Genomic DNA, 15196 nt, shown 5'->3' on the forward strand with positions numbered 1-15196 from the left:
TCTGCCTACAAGGTCAGACAGCTAAGCTCATCTTCCTCATTATTCAATCAGGCTAAAGCAGGCTAGAAAGCAAAGTTATTTTTTTTGAATAAGAGGCCAAGTCTAAAGAATAGCAGAGAATTCCAAACAGTAGTTTTACAAAATAGGGGTTAACCTTCTGGGGGGGGGGGGGGAGGGGATTGCTTGGCTGGGACGGAGCTTCGGAGGCTGAGAACAGAGGCTGCGGGGTCAGTGTCACGCCCAGTCGTCTTAGTGTAAATCGGGCTGAAGAAGGGGCAGAAGGGTTAGAAGGCGCAGAGAGGCCATCTAGTACCAAGCAAGTGACGGCCCCAAGAGGCGGTTTTGCGGACTGCGCTTTCCGACCCAGGACTCCTCTTTCTAGGCGGAAACTCGGCGACGGCTCCAGGCGGACTGGGCGGACGCGCTGGTCCCCCGCAGGCATGGCTGTCCCGGTGTCGGCGGCGGCGGCAGGCTTCCCGCGTGGCTTTCTGTGGCCGCTCCTGGTTCTGTGGTGCTGGGTGTCCACCGCAGGTAAGGTGGGGGGGGGGTGAAGTGGGGTGAGGTGGGGGGGTGGAGGGTGTCGCTAGGCAGACTCCCCATGGCCTTTGGAGGGCCCCGCCCTAGGGCCCTCGGCCACCTGTACCTTAACAGTCCCCAACTCTAAGCTTTCCTTTGTGGAATTGTAGGAATCAATTAAACGGATTTGAAAATTTCTAAGAAATTGCAAGAGACCAGACTAATCAAAACAATATTGAAAAGGAAGAACAAAGTTGGAGGATCTTATGCGATTAAGGAGGGGCCATGAACTAAGGGCCTCTGTACCTGAGATACCTCCGCCCGCTCCGCCCCCCCCCCCCCCCCCCCCCGCCCTCACAAAGGAATTTGTTTTTGTGTTTTGTTTTTTGTAAAGGGTCAGGCAGAGTGCCTGCTACATAGTAAGCTCTTTTTATAAAGATATATTTTTTTAATGATTTCAGACCGGAAGGGAGAGGAAGAGAGAAATATTAATAACGAGAGGATCATTGATTGGCTGCCTGCTGCACGCCCCCTACTGGGGCCGGCTAGGGCAAGGAATTTGTTTTTAATTACATGGTAAAGTGTCTGAGAGTACAAGGCCTAAGTTTTTTTTCAAGGTTCTCCCATAATTGAATTTTCTTCTTTCCACAGATTTGACAGTGGAGATGGAAGGCAAGAATCAGACTGTGTTGCTGCATGACAATGCCACCATCTCCTGCAAGGTCCCTGGTTCCACACCCCTGAACCTCACTATTACGGGTATTACCTGGGATCAGAAGGATCAGGCAGATGAAACAGAGCACAAGGTGTTTGAAATGTATGGAAACTATCAAAAGGCATTCAGACCCGGAGCCAGCGTGTCTCCAGGGGGGCTAGAGAAGGGGGACGCCTCACTCTACCTTACTGGAGTCCAGCTGACAGACGCAGGAGAGTACCGATGTAAGGTGGTGAACACCCCCTATGAGGCCCAGGGAACAGTCGTTCTAGTGGTTTTGGGTGAGTGCCTGAGGCAGTGTCCTGTGGTTCCCATGGTGATGGGGCTTGGGGTAGAGATTTGGCCCTGCCAAGTAGAGAAGTTTGGGAATGGGCCTTGGAGTTGGATAGACACGGGTTTATGTCTGGACAACTTAAAGCAAGTTATTAACCAGGTTGAACCTCAATGTCCTTTTCTCTAAATAGATGCAATAGTACCTCTATAAAGACCCTGTCTCCAGCCCTAGCCGGATAGAGCGTGGGCCTGCGGACAAACGGGTCCTGAGTTTTAAAAAAAACCCTATCTCCAAATACAGTCACAGTCTAAGAGAATGGGCTTAGGGCTTCAACATGAATTTGGGGGTGGGGCCACAATGCAGCCTATAACCGGGGCAATGTCTATGAGCCCTTCAAAATTGTACTTAAGACTTTGAATGTTTTGTACATATTGACGCAGCCGTGGGCAAACTAGGGCCCGCGGGCCGGATCCGGCCCGTTTGAAATAAATAAAACTATTGGAAAAAAAGACCGTACCCTTTTATGTAATGATGTTTACTTTGAATTTATATTAGTTCACACAAACACTCCATCCATACTTTTGTTCCGGCCCTCCGGTCCAGTTTAAGAACCCATTGTGGCCCTCGAGTCAAAAAGTTTGCCCACCCCTGGACTAGGGGGATGGGAAAGTGTATTAGGATTCATTTCCTCTGCAACTGACAGAAAGCCTAAAAATTTTTTTTTAAAAAGTAATAGACTATTTTTTAGAACAGTTTTAAATTTGCAGAAAAAATTGCAAAGATAGTAATTTCTTCATGACTCCTGTCTTTGTACATACTGCTTTCTCTATTATTAACCTCTTGCATTAGTATGGTATATTTATTAAAATTAATGAACCAATATTGATACATTTTTATTAATTAATGTCTATAGTTTATTCAGATAGCCTTAGTTTTGACCTAATATCCCTGGTCTTCCAGCTGTTCTCCAGGAAGGATGAAGGGGAGAGGGAGAGAAGGCTATAGTACTTTTCTTTAAGATACCCTTGTTCCTTAAGGGTACTTCCTTGAGGTTGCTCTCGCTACTTCTGATTCTATCTGAACTAGTGTACCCTGAATTCACCAGCTGAAGTGGAGGTTGGGAGACGTAGCTTTAACTTGGATGTGTCATTGAAGAATGGACAGCAGTTTCTACCACAACAGTGTTCCAAAGCTTTCCTCCGATTCTCAAAGGTGTCGTCTATGACACCAAGTGGCATAAGAAACTCTGCTTTACATAATGGATGTGAGAGTCGGGATCATGGTCTATCAGCGTCACCCTGGCACTGGGATCAGCATCCCCAGATTACTTAGGCTAAGCACAATCTCATTCGCCTCACTCACCCTTCCTGAAGGCTTGCTATGGGTCAGGCTTTGAACTGATAATAAGCTAGTCCCAACCTACCCTCAAATCATGACTTCTCTTCCTTGCCAGCTTCCCCAAAGTGCACCTTGTTTCAAGAACAAGCCACGGCGAAAGATGATGGCAACGAAGATGTTTTGTGTGAGGCAAGTGGGTTCTACCCAAAGGACATTAACATAACCTGGCGTATATATACCCACGAGAATCCCCAGGGCCAGGAGATTTCTGAAGGCATCACCAAAGGTCCAGCCGTCAAGAATGAGGACGGCACATTTAACATCACCAGCCGTTTGAGGCTGAACCACTCTCTGGAGCACAATGTGACCACCTACCAATGTGTGATAAGTCACATATCCTTGCCCACCTCCAGGAGGTCGAACTTCACCCTGTCTGGGACAGGTAAGCATCCTCTAAACGTGTACCTTACTCTTCACCTTGAGGGGGTATAACGTAACACTCAGGTTCCCAGTTAGTCTAGGCCAAGATGGGGGCCAATAGGGGAGGAGAGAAAGCTTGGTTTGGCCTACTTCAGCCCCAGAGTCAGCAGTCCAGGCTAGGTCCCTAAGCCAGGGTGGATCGCCTAATAGCTAGAGAGTGGTGACAAGCGTCCTTAGCGTTGCTGGTAACTTATGGCAGCTTAAGGAGCTGGATGGTCTGTATGACCTGGAATGGGATGCTTGTCAGCTACTAGGAGAAAGGGGATAGGATCCTGTCCATGCCCCCTGAGGATAAGGGTCTATCAGGGGCCAGAGACCCAACCCTACCGGCAACTCTTCTCGCCAGGCTCTAGGGCAGGGGTGGGCAAACTTTTTGACTCGAGGGCCACAATGGGTTCTTAAACTGGACCGGAGGGCCGGAACAAAAGCATGGATGGAGTGTTTGTGTGAACTAATATAAATTCAAAGTAAACATCATTACATAAAAGGGTACGGTCTTTTTTTTTTTTTTTAGTTTTATTCATTTCAAATGGGCCGGATCCGACCCGCGGGCCGTAGTTTGCCCACGGCTGCTCTAGGGCCACTGCAAACTGTTGGCTGGTAGAAGTCGAATCAATAGTTTTGTGCGCAAGCTGGGGAGTCCATTGTAGGGAGTCCTGCACATGCCAAGGCCTTTCCCCAGGCACACTAGATCCTGAGCTTAACATAATACAGCTCACTACAGAACGCCCCCTGCTGGTGGGTTGGGTTAATTGAGCTCATATCTTAGTTTCCATGGTCATGGATCTGGTCCTGGGTGGGGATGATCTTGCAGGTCAAAAGCATAATAAAAGGTTTTAATTTCCCTTCATTTATGTCTTCTCTGATTCTAGTTTCTGACCCATATACTTTTCCTTCTCTCTGACGACTTTATAATATTTTGCAAGGCAGGTCTGTTGGTGACATATTCCCTGGGTTTTGTTTGAGAAAGTATTTATACTTCACTTTTGAATGATAATTTTTCTGAATATAGGATTCCAAGTAAGTGAGTTATTTTCTTTCAGCACTTAAAATATTTCATGTCCCTCTCTTCTCTCTTGCATTTAAGAAGTCCAATGTCATTCTTATTCTTGTTCCTCTATGAGTAAGTTATACACACACATCCTCTATAATAAAAGGCCAGTGACCATAATGATCGGAACGACCGCTCGACCAGTTGCTATGAGGTGCATTGACCACCTCTCATTCCCCCTCCCCCTAACCTGCCCGCAGGCTCTGTTCACAGCATGGTGAACGGGCAACCACGGGGAACGGGGTGGGTGGCAGTGGAGCAGGACTGGGGACTGGCGAGCTGGGCAGAAGATGGCCCTGATCGCAGCCTAGGCCTAGGGACCCTACCTGTGCATGATTTCGTGCGCTGGGCCTCTAGTCATTACATAAAAGGGTACGGTCTTTTTTTTTTTAGTTTTATTCATTTCAAACGGGCCGGATCCGGCCCGCGGGCCGTAGTTTGCCCACAGCTGCTCTAGGGCCACTGCAAACTGTTGGCTGGTTGAAGTCGAATCAATAGTTTTGTGCTCAATCTGGGGAGTCCATTGTAGAGAGTCCTGCACATGCCAAGGCCTTTCCCCAGGCACACTAGATCCTGAGCTTAACATAATACAGCTCACTACAGAACGCCCCCTGCTGGTGGGGTGGGTTAATTGAGCTCATATCTTAGTTTCCATGATCATGGCTCTGGTCCTGGGTGGGGATGATCTTGTAGGTCAAATGCATCTGCCTAGAGCTGAGAGGGGTTAGGGAGGCAGGGGCTGATTGGTTTTGCCAGATGGGGCCTCGAGTGGTCCTGGAGGGAGAGAGGAATTGTTTTTGGGAGCAAGGGCCAGGGATGTGTATGAGTGAGGTGTGTGTAGAATATTTGTGGGACATGGGAAATTTGGAATTGAAATATGCTTTGTATGTATAATATTATAATAGAATAGAATAGAATAGAAAAGAATAGAATAGAATAGAAACATGCAAAGTGACCGTACCTTTGCTACGCTCCACGCCACATCCACCTGCCAGTCAGAGTGACTAAATCCAAATTAACCCAACCAAAATGGCGGCCGGCAGCCACGGAGGCTTGGTTGCCCCTGCAATGGAGAAAGCCGAGCTTCCCGCCTGCCCTGGCCGGCTCTGGCCTCTGCTGAAGCCAACAAAGTTTTAATTATAGAAGATAAATAAACCCCAGATACCTGCTTCCAGTCAGCCTCCACTGGGAGCTTGGGTGGCTGGGGCCTTGGCCAGCATGCAAACAGCCATCAGCCCCTCACCCAAGCTGGCCAGGTACTCCAGGGGGGACCACCACCCTGAAGGAGCTGTGGCCAGCCTGCAAACAGCCATCAGCCCTCAGCCAGATGGCCAGGCATGCCTGCAGGCCCTCCCCCCCCACTGTGAAGGGGCTGTGGCCAGCCTGCAAATAGCCATCAGTCCATCACCCATGCTGGCCAGGCACCCCAGGGGGGGATCCATAACCTGAACGGGCTGTGGCCAGCCTGCAAACAGCCATCATCCTCTCACCCAGGCTAGCTATACCCTCATGGGGTGATGGTCCCCACTGGGGACCTTGGTCAGCCTGCAAACAGTCATCTTACCCTCACCCAGACTGGCCAGGCACCCCGGCTGCGACCCCCACCCTGAAGGGGCTGTGGCCAGCCTGAAAACGGCCCTCAGCCCCTCACCCAAGCTGGCCAGGCACCCCAATAGGACCCCCCACCCTGAAGGGGGTGTGGCCAGTCCGAAAACGGCCCTCAGCCCCTCACCCAGGCTGGCCAGGCACCCCTGTGGGACCCCCACCCTGATCTGCAACACCCTTCAGGGCAAACCACCCTACCCCCACCCATGCACCGGGCCTCTATCCTATATAATAAAAGGGTAATATGCAACAACAGAACGACTGGGAATGACTGGTCACTATGACACACACTGACCACCAGAGGGCAGACGCTCAATGCAGAAGCTGCCCCCTGGTGGTCAGTGCGCTCCCACAAGGGGAGCTCTGCTCAGTTACAAGCCAGGCTGACTGCTGCCAGTACAGCGGTGGTGGTGGGAGCCTCTCCTGCCACCTCAGCAGCGCTAAGGATGTCCGACTGCAGCTTAGGCCTGCTCCCTGCTGGCAGGTGGGCATTCCCTGAGGGCTCCCAGGCTGCCAGAGGGATATCTGACTGCCAGCTTATGCCCAATCCCCAGGGGAGCGGGCCTTAGCCATCAGGTGATTATCCCCCAAGGGGTCCAAGACTGCAAGAGGGCACAGTCTGGGCTGAGGTACCCCCCTCCCCCTGCCCGAGTGCACAAATTTTTGTGCACTGGGCCTCTAGTATAATATAATAAATATAATATAATATAATATAATATAATATAATATAATATAATATAATAATATAATATAATATAATATAATATAATATAATATAATATAATATAATATAATTAATATAATATAATATATTTGTGTTGGTGACCTGTGGCTGCTATAATAAATAAATATAAAAACTGCTGGGTGCGGGCTTTCTTCTGGGTCACAGATTTCTTGTATCCTCACATGGTGGAGGGATAAGGGAATCTCTCTAGGGCCTCTTATCTAAGGGCACTAATTATTCACGACGGCTCCTCCCTCATGTCCTAATGATATCCCAAAAGCCCCACCTCCTAATACCATCATTTTGGGTATTAGGATTTCAACATATGAATTTTGGGGGGACACAGATATTTGTTATATAGTAGTGTATAGTGATGTAAGATGATGTAGTGTAGAAGCTTTGAACATGTGCACGGCATACATATGTGGTAGGTGGTGTTCATATTGCCATGTATTTCTGTCAGTTGCTAAACACACTATTTGATGTGTGGAGGTATATGTGAAAGGAATGACAAGAAGTGTGGCAGAGGATTAGTGGTTATATCTATGACAGGGAAATGACACACGACCACAGATATCTTAGCAGTGGTTGTGTGGTCACTTTGGCCCCTGCAAGTAGGTTTCCTTTTAACGTTTGCCTCCTCTTTCTGCAGGATCTGAGATGGGAAATGCCTGGGGGACTACCGATACTTGTATTGCTGTTGGCTTTATTGGAGCAGGCATTTTAATGGGACTGATTGTATGTTGGATAAGGTAAGGGGGATGCCAAAGCCAAGTTTAGCCCTGTGTTTTGGAATTGACTCTGGGAATTCGGGATCTTTGCCAGTGGATGATATTTGAGAGTTCTCAGGATTGATGCTGGGGGGAATCTGAGTGTGGTGTGTGTGTGGTATATGGCTTTTTCTGATGTTGTGTCAGGGAAGAACTGTCTCTTTAGATCCTTATGCGGTAGCTTGGGACTCTGGGGAGATGCACTGTAAGGCCCCTGTGCCTCTTCCTGACATACAGGTCTCACTGTGAACCAGGCCTTTGAACTGTGTATGGGCTGCATTGTTGTCCTCACACATAGAACCACAGCTCAGAGAGGGGAATTCCTTCCCCGAGGTGCTCACATTTTGTTAACAGCTTAAAGGGATAGCTTTTAACCAGATTTCACCATTAAATCAGGAATCTGTAGCCCTCATTGGTGTTTCCCATCTAAGACAGCTTTCCAAGCATATTTATCACTCACTGTGATCCAAACAGCAGATAAAATAACTCAAGGTAAAGAAGTCTAAGGGACCAGTGTAGATATGTGGCTTACAATGGTTCTAGATATTAAATTGCCCTCATTTTTGGGGGTGGGGGGACTCCAAGGCAGAATCTGTGCAATAGCTAATACATCTCATTAAAAATGTTTTAGGAAGAAACAATTGGTTTCGTTATTCGTTGGGGCGATCCGTGCACTTAGCTCCCGGACTGCGGGTCTCCTTGGGCAGCAGGAGCAGGACGACGGATTAAGAAGCGGCCTAAAACTTCTGCGTGGAGTGAAAGAAAATGGCCCGAACCAAGCAGACTGCTTGCAAAGCATGGTTGGGAAAGCGCATGCAAACAGCTGGCCACTAAAAGCTGCCAGGAAAAGCGCTCCCTCTACCGGTGGGGTGAAGAAGCCCCATCACTACAGGCCCTGTACCATTGCACTTGGAGAAATCCCTCAGATACCAGAAATCTACAGGGCTTCTGATCCGGAAGCTGCCTTTCCAGAGGTTGGTGAGGGGGATGGCCCAGATTTCAAAACTGCCAAGATTTCTTATTTTACATTTACTTCTCTAACTCTCTTTTTTCCTCTATTTTAAATCTGTGTGTATGTGTATCTCTATATAACATATAATTATTTTTGAGAGTAAGTTGCACATGATACTGCTTTAACCTTAATACTCAAATGTGTACTTCTTGCAAAAAAGGATTTATCTTATATAATCAAATAACATTATCAACCTCCCCCCGCCCCAATACTCTAATCCAGGGTGGGGGACGTCTGGCCTGGGGGCTATATACGGCCCAGAGACCGTTTGGTCTGGCCCTGCCAAGGCACTAGTGGTGAGTTAATTAAATGTTTGATAGCAGGCTAGTTTTTTTAAAAAAATCTTTATTGTTCAGATTATTACAGTTCCTCTTTTCCGCCCCCCCCCATGGCTCCCCTCCTTTCCTCCCCCCCCCCGCCCCGCACTGTCCTCATCCATAGGTGTACAATTTTTGTCCAGTCTCTTCCCACACCCCCACACCCCTTTCCCCCTGAGAATTGTCAGTCCACTCCCTTTCTATGCCCCCGATTCTATTATATTCACCAGTTTATTCTGTTCATCAGATTTTTTATTCACTTGATTTTTATTATTTTGTTTTATTTTATTTATTTATTTTTTAAATATATTTTATTGATTTTTTACAGAGAGGAAGGGAGAAGGATGGAGAGTTGGAAACATCGATGAGAGAGAAACATCGATCAACCTTGAATCTCAATGAACTATACTATGAATATTGAAGAGAGTGAAAAGACATACACAGAGTCTGTTGTATTACTAATTAAGATGTAGATGTGGCTTTATTAAAACAGCATTAATTTCCAAAACATTCCTATAAAAGATAAAATAGAGGCTAAGAATTTTGCTTTCAGGACAACCTTTAGAAGCCAGTCAATGCCCAGAGGGACTGTTTCATTCTTTTGTGATGGCTCTGGTGACTTCTGGATAGTTCTATCTGTCCCTCTCTACCCAGTTTCAGGGCCTCAGAATGGAAGCTGAAATACTGGAGGCTGAAATATTGTAGCCAAGGTGGACAAAGGAGCCCCTTTTCCCTGAAGGTGTTTCTTTCTCTGAAGCTGTTAGTCCAGCATCCGTCAGCATACATGAAGGTCATAATAAGGCCTTGTGACTTTCAAAGTATCTGTCTATGTACCAATTAACAGGGACTCTAATTGAAATATCACATATTTTGAATGAACACATGTATGTTTATATATAAGCTTGTGCCTAAAATAGGTGTGGAGGGAAAACCATTATTTATTTCATGTCTTCTGAAAAACATGTCTTCTGGGATTTAGACATGAAAAATACCTTTTTTAAATTATTGGTTTTCCTTTTCATGAAGGAAACCAGTGCTACTTATCTATATTTATCAATATTTATTATGGCTATAAAAACCATTTAGTAATGATGATTTATACATCCTATTTTAAAGTTAGGATTTTATTTGGGGGGCATTTTAAAAAAATTTCTATTTAAATGTTGAATTAAAGATTTAACCTTTTATAAATATGTGGCCCAAAATGTTCTGTTAATTTTAAATTTTGGAAAGAAATTTTATTAGTCTTATGTGTACCTCATTTTTCTTGGCTTATTTAGATAGTTGGACTGTTAAACTATCAACACTAATAAAAGAGAAAAATGGTAATTGGCGTACGACGATACCCTTTTCATTGGCTAATCAGGGCTATATGCAAATTAACTGCCAACTAAGATTGGCAGTTAACTGTCAACAAGATGGCGGTTAATTTGCATATGTAGGCACAATGCAGGGAGGCGAAAGGGAAAGCAGGAAGAAGCCCCCTGCCACTGACAGTGATTGGAAACCCAAGGGGGAGCTAAGAGCTGGGGGGCAGGGCAAAGGCGGCCCTGGGGCCGCCTTTGCCCTGCCCCCCAGCCATGATCAGAGAATCAGGTGCCTTTTCCGCCCTGGCCAGTGATAGCAGGAAGTAGGGGTGGAGCCAGCGATGGGAGCTGGGCACGGTCGAAGCTGGCAGTTCCAGGAGCTAGGGGCCCCTTGCCTGGGCCTAAAGCGAAGCCCACGATCGCGGGGCCGCTGCAGCTCTGGGTCCCCGCTGCCCGGGCCGGACACCTCAGCCAGAGGCATCCTGCAGGGGCAGGGGCGGAGCCCGCGCGATCGCGGCGCCCCCCGCTGCCACTGCAGGTCCCTGCTGCCCGGGCCGGACACCTAGGCCAGAGGCGTCAGGCCTGGGCAAGGGACCGATCCTGCGATTGGAGGGTGATGGGGGTCAACGCCTGAGGGCTCCCAGTATGTGAGAGGGGGCAGGCTGGGCTGAGGGACACTCCCCCCCCCACACACACCCAGTGCACGAATTTCGTGCACCGGGCCCCTAGTAAAGAAATAATTGTATTTTAATTGATAATCAGAAAGACACAGAGACTTTATATAAGTTCATTATTTTTTAATTTGTTTAACAACTATGTGTTGTGAAAATTCTTTCAGTGCAATATTTGTTGAAATATTGTTGCTAAGGTCATTTGTATAGGTGCCTTTTTAATTATATTAAATGTAAAATTGGAACAATATGTAATATTTGTTATAAATTTTGGAGGCAAAAAGACAAATTTGACAATATTGAAAGAATGGATTGTTTACAAAGCAATAACTTTTCAGAGTCATAGTCTCGGGGCCTTTCTTTCTCCTAAACTCTGTGGGTCCCCACAGAGACTTGCAACCAGGGGAGCAGCAGGCAGCAGCAGCTCCTTCCAGGCTGACCCCCTGATCCTGTATCCAAGGCCCCTTTTCTCTGACTCTCCAATGAGCTAAGCAGTCCCAGGTTGGCTCTCTTCTTTCCTATCATCTTTCCAGAGAGTCAAAGCAGAGCATCGCCTAGGCTCTCTCCTGTTGTTTCTACTACCCTGAGTCCTTCCTTTGTTCCAATGTCCCCAACGTTAATAAAAATACTGTCAAAATCACCTGGACTCAAGAAGGCGATGCACAAGCCCGAAGCAGCTTCCAGCTCAGCTCCTATGACTTGTCAAAGGGCCCTGGCAGGCTCGTGCCCCCCTCCCCCCAACCCACTCCCCCCCCTCCCCCCCGCCCGACTTATGCACTACACCAGGTCCAAGACCCTCTGTCTCTACACAACTCACTGTAGGCTGTGACGACATGAGCAACAAAGAAGGATTGGGAGGGTTCAGGAAAAGGAAACATGACAATTTTCCCCACAGCCAGAGGAGCGAAGGGTAGGATGTTAATGCATTGTTACCCGTGTTGGTGGCCTTAAAATCATTTCAGCAGGAACTTGATGTAAGACATGACAACTATGGGAGACTTGTGAAACTTAGAAGGGATGTAACCGTAGAAAGTAAATGATAATTTTTCTGCTCCATAGGATTACAAGTGCTTCTGATATGGAAGAAATATTGACTGAGTCAGAAATTAAATTAGATGGTGTCAGACAAAAGATACTGCAGGTGGCCCAGGAGCTCTCCAGAGAAGAGATGCATTAATTCCATAGAGCCATTACCACAGGACTTACCACAGGACTTCAGGAATATGTGGAGACCGTCTCTTTTCAACACTTTATTAAAACACGATCACTTATCAGTATGGATGAAATTAATAACAACTGGTATTCACAACAGAAGACAATGGGAAAGAAAATAAGACCATGAGGAAACTAAGGTTTAGAGAGATGAAATAACTTGCCCAAGGGCATGCCCCTTATGAGACAAGGTCCTGGAAGAGGTGGGAGGAGAGGTCAAGGTCATTTGGAAGAGTTAATCTCAAAACAAGAGGAGGGACAACTCATCATCTGAGACTGGAGGATAGAAGCCCTCTTCCGATGCTCAGTGCTCATGATAAAGAGTTTGGTACTTGGAGACTGAACACCACCCCTGTTGATTACCTCCTGGGAGTGGCTGATCTAACTGGTGAGTTGATGCCGATGTGTGTGAACAGTGTGGGCAATGGGGACATTGACACCCCCTTTGATGTGAGCCAGTTCTTACGCCAGGTTTATGCTGGGTTTTCATTCATTGGCAATACTGGACCTTACCAGGTTTCTAAGAAGCTGTATACCTTGAGACAGAGCCTGGCCAAAGTGGAGAATGCGTGTTATGCCTTGAAAGTCAGAGGCTCAGAAAGTCCAAGACCAGTTTGTAAGACTATTATTTGATACTAGAGGCCCGGTGCACAAAAATTTGTGCACCCGGGGGGGAGGGGAGTCCCTCAGCCCGGCCTGTGCCCTCTTGAAGTCTGGGACCCCTCGGGAGATAACGACCTGCTGGCTTAGGCCTGCTCCCGAGTGGCAGAGGGCAGGCCCAATCCCTAGGTGCAGCCCCTGGTCAGGCTCAGAGCAGGGCCGATTGGGGAGTTGGGGCGCCTCCCCCTGTCATGCACAGAGCAGGGCAGATTGGGAGGTTGCGAAGCCACCCTCAGTCACGCTCAGGGCAGGGCCGATTGGGGGATCGGGGCACCGCCCCCTGTCACACTCAAGGCAGGGTCGATGGGGAGGTTGCGGCGCCACCCCCTGTCAGGCACAGAGCAGGGCCCATCAGGGGGGTTGGGGCTCTGTACCCTGTAACGCACAGAGCAGGGTCAATCAAGGGGTTGGGGAGCTCCCCCCTGTCATGCACAGAGCAGGGCCGATCAGGGGGTTGAGGAGCTCCACCCTGTCACTCACAGAGTAGGGCCGATAGGGGAGTTGGGGCACCGCCCCCTGTCACACTCAGGGCAGGGCGGATCAGGGGGTTGGGGTGCCGCCCTCTATCACCCACAAAGCAGGGCCAATCAGGGGGTTGGGGCGCCGCCACTATCACACTCAGGGCAGGGCTGATGGGGAGGTTATGGCTCTACCCTGTCACACACAGAGCAGGGCCCGTGGGGGGGGTGGGGGGTTGGGGCTCCGCACCCTGTCACACACAGAGCAGGGCTGATCAGGGGGTTGTGGCGCCGCCCCCTGTCACACACAGAGCCGCAGGGCGATCAGGGGGTTTGGGCGCTGCCCCCTGTTATGCTGATCCCGGTGCCGGGAGGCCTCTCGGCTCCGCTGATCCCGGTGCTGGGAGACATATTACCCTTTTACTATATAGGATAGAGGCCTGGTGCATGGGTGGGGCTGGCTGGTTTGCCCTGAAGGGTGTCCTGGATCAGGGTGGTGGTCCCCACTGGGGTGCCTGGCCAGCCTGGGTGAGGGGATGATGGCTGTTTGCCGCTGGTCACACACCCTTCAGGGTGGGGGTCCCCACTGGGGTGCCTGGCCAGTCTGGGTGAGGGGCTGAGGGCTGTTCTCAGGCCGACTGAAGCTCCCAACGGCTCCTTTTTTTCTTTTTTATTCTGGGCCAGCTTTAGCTATGGCTCCAGCTCTGAGGCTTCTGCTGCTGAAAGAATGTATCTGGTTTGTTTCGGTTCTATAATTGAAACACTGTATAACTCCAGCTCTAAGATCCAGGCCTCACTGAAAGCAGGTTTCTGGGGTTTTGTTTAGCTTCTATATTCGTTACAATCTTTCTTAAACTGCAGGCTCAGAGGCCGGCAAAGCAGGCGGGGAGCGTTGGTTTCCTCCGTCACTGAAGCAAGCAAGCCTCATGTTAGTTTCAAGCTGCCTGGCTGCCAGCTGCCATCTTGGCTGGCAGTTAATTTGCATATCTCGCTGATTAGCCAATGGGAAGGGTAGCGGTCGTACGCCAATTACCCTGTTTCTCTTTTATTAGATAGGATTTTATTTGACTTTATTGAGGCTTTTACATAGGAAATTTTCTTTTTTTTTAAATTAAATCTTTATTTTTCAGATTATTACATTTGTTCCTCTTTTTTTCCCATAACTCCCCTCCTCCCAGTTCCCACCCCACCCTCCACCCTCACTCCCCATCCACTGTCCTCATCCATAGGTGCACGAGTTTTGTCCAGTCTCATCCCGCATTCCCTTTCTATGTCCCTGATTCTATTATAATCACCAGTTCATTCTGTTCATCAGATTATTTATTCACTTGATTCTTAGATTCACTTGTTGATAGATGCATATTTGTTGTTCATAATTTGTAGCTTTACCTTTCTCTTCTTCCTCTTTTTAAAGGATACCTTTCAGCATTTCATATAATACTGGTTTGGTGGTGATGAACTCGTTTAGCTTTTCCTTATCTGTGAAGCTCTTTATCTGACCTTCAGTTCTGAATGATAGCTTTGCTGGATAAAGTAATCTTGGTTGTAGGTTCTTGGTATTCATCACTTTGAATATTTCTTGCCACTCCCTTCTGGCCTGCAAAGTTTCTGTTGAGGAATCAGCTGACAGTCGTATGGGTACTCCCCTGTAGGTAACTGAGTTTCTTTCTCTTGCTGCTTTTAAGATTCTCTCTTTGTCTTTTGCTCTTGGCATTTTAATTATGATGTGTCTTGGTGTGGTCCTCTTTGGATTCCTTTTGTTTGGGGTTCTCTGCGCTTCCTGGACCTGTAAGTCTATTTCTTTCACCAGGTAGGGGAAGTTTTCTGTTATTATTTCTTCAAATAGGTTTTCAATATCTTGCTCTCTCTCATCTTCTGGCACCCCTATAATTCTGATGTTGGTACGCTTGAAGGTGTCCCAGAGGCTCCTTACACTATCTTCGTATTTTTGGATTCTTTTTTCATTTTGGTTTTCCAGTTGGGTGTTTTTTGCTTCTTCGCATTTCAAATCTTTGACTTGATTCTTGCGCTCCTCTGGTCTGCTGTTGGGAGTCTGTATAATATTCTTTATTTCAGTCAGTGTATG

At 47.8% G+C, this 15196-nt stretch overlaps 1 protein-coding gene across 4 annotated transcripts in view; it reads left to right on the forward strand.

Moving 5' to 3' along the window:
* The first annotated feature begins 235 nt into the window (after positions 1–235).
* The window catches only part of LOC132241017 (natural cytotoxicity triggering receptor 3 ligand 1-like), a 41225-nt gene continuing 26264 nt past the window's right edge, over positions 236–15196 (forward strand). The window contains exons 1-6 of one of the 4 annotated variants that reach the window (XR_009454446.1): positions 236–531; positions 1168–1512; positions 2959–3285; positions 7356–7455; positions 8105–8447; positions 11840–12380. Coding sequence is in view for 3 of the 4 variants with exons in the window: in XM_059709031.1 (XP_059565014.1) it covers positions 441–531; positions 1168–1512; positions 2959–3285; positions 7356–7455; positions 8105–8447; positions 9131–9223 (1299 nt within the window). In the remaining variant the exon portion in view is untranslated. Of the gene's footprint in view, positions 532–1167; positions 1513–2958; positions 3286–7355; positions 7456–8104; positions 8452–9130; positions 10091–11839; positions 12597–15196 lie in introns of those variants that run through there. The other 3 variants (XM_059709034.1, XM_059709031.1, XM_059709033.1) reach the window with 3 other exon arrangements.

The sequence above is a fragment of the Myotis daubentonii genome, chromosome 9, assembly GCF_963259705.1.
Source record: "Myotis daubentonii chromosome 9, mMyoDau2.1, whole genome shotgun sequence".
Taxonomy (NCBI): domain Eukaryota; kingdom Metazoa; phylum Chordata; class Mammalia; order Chiroptera; family Vespertilionidae; genus Myotis; species Myotis daubentonii.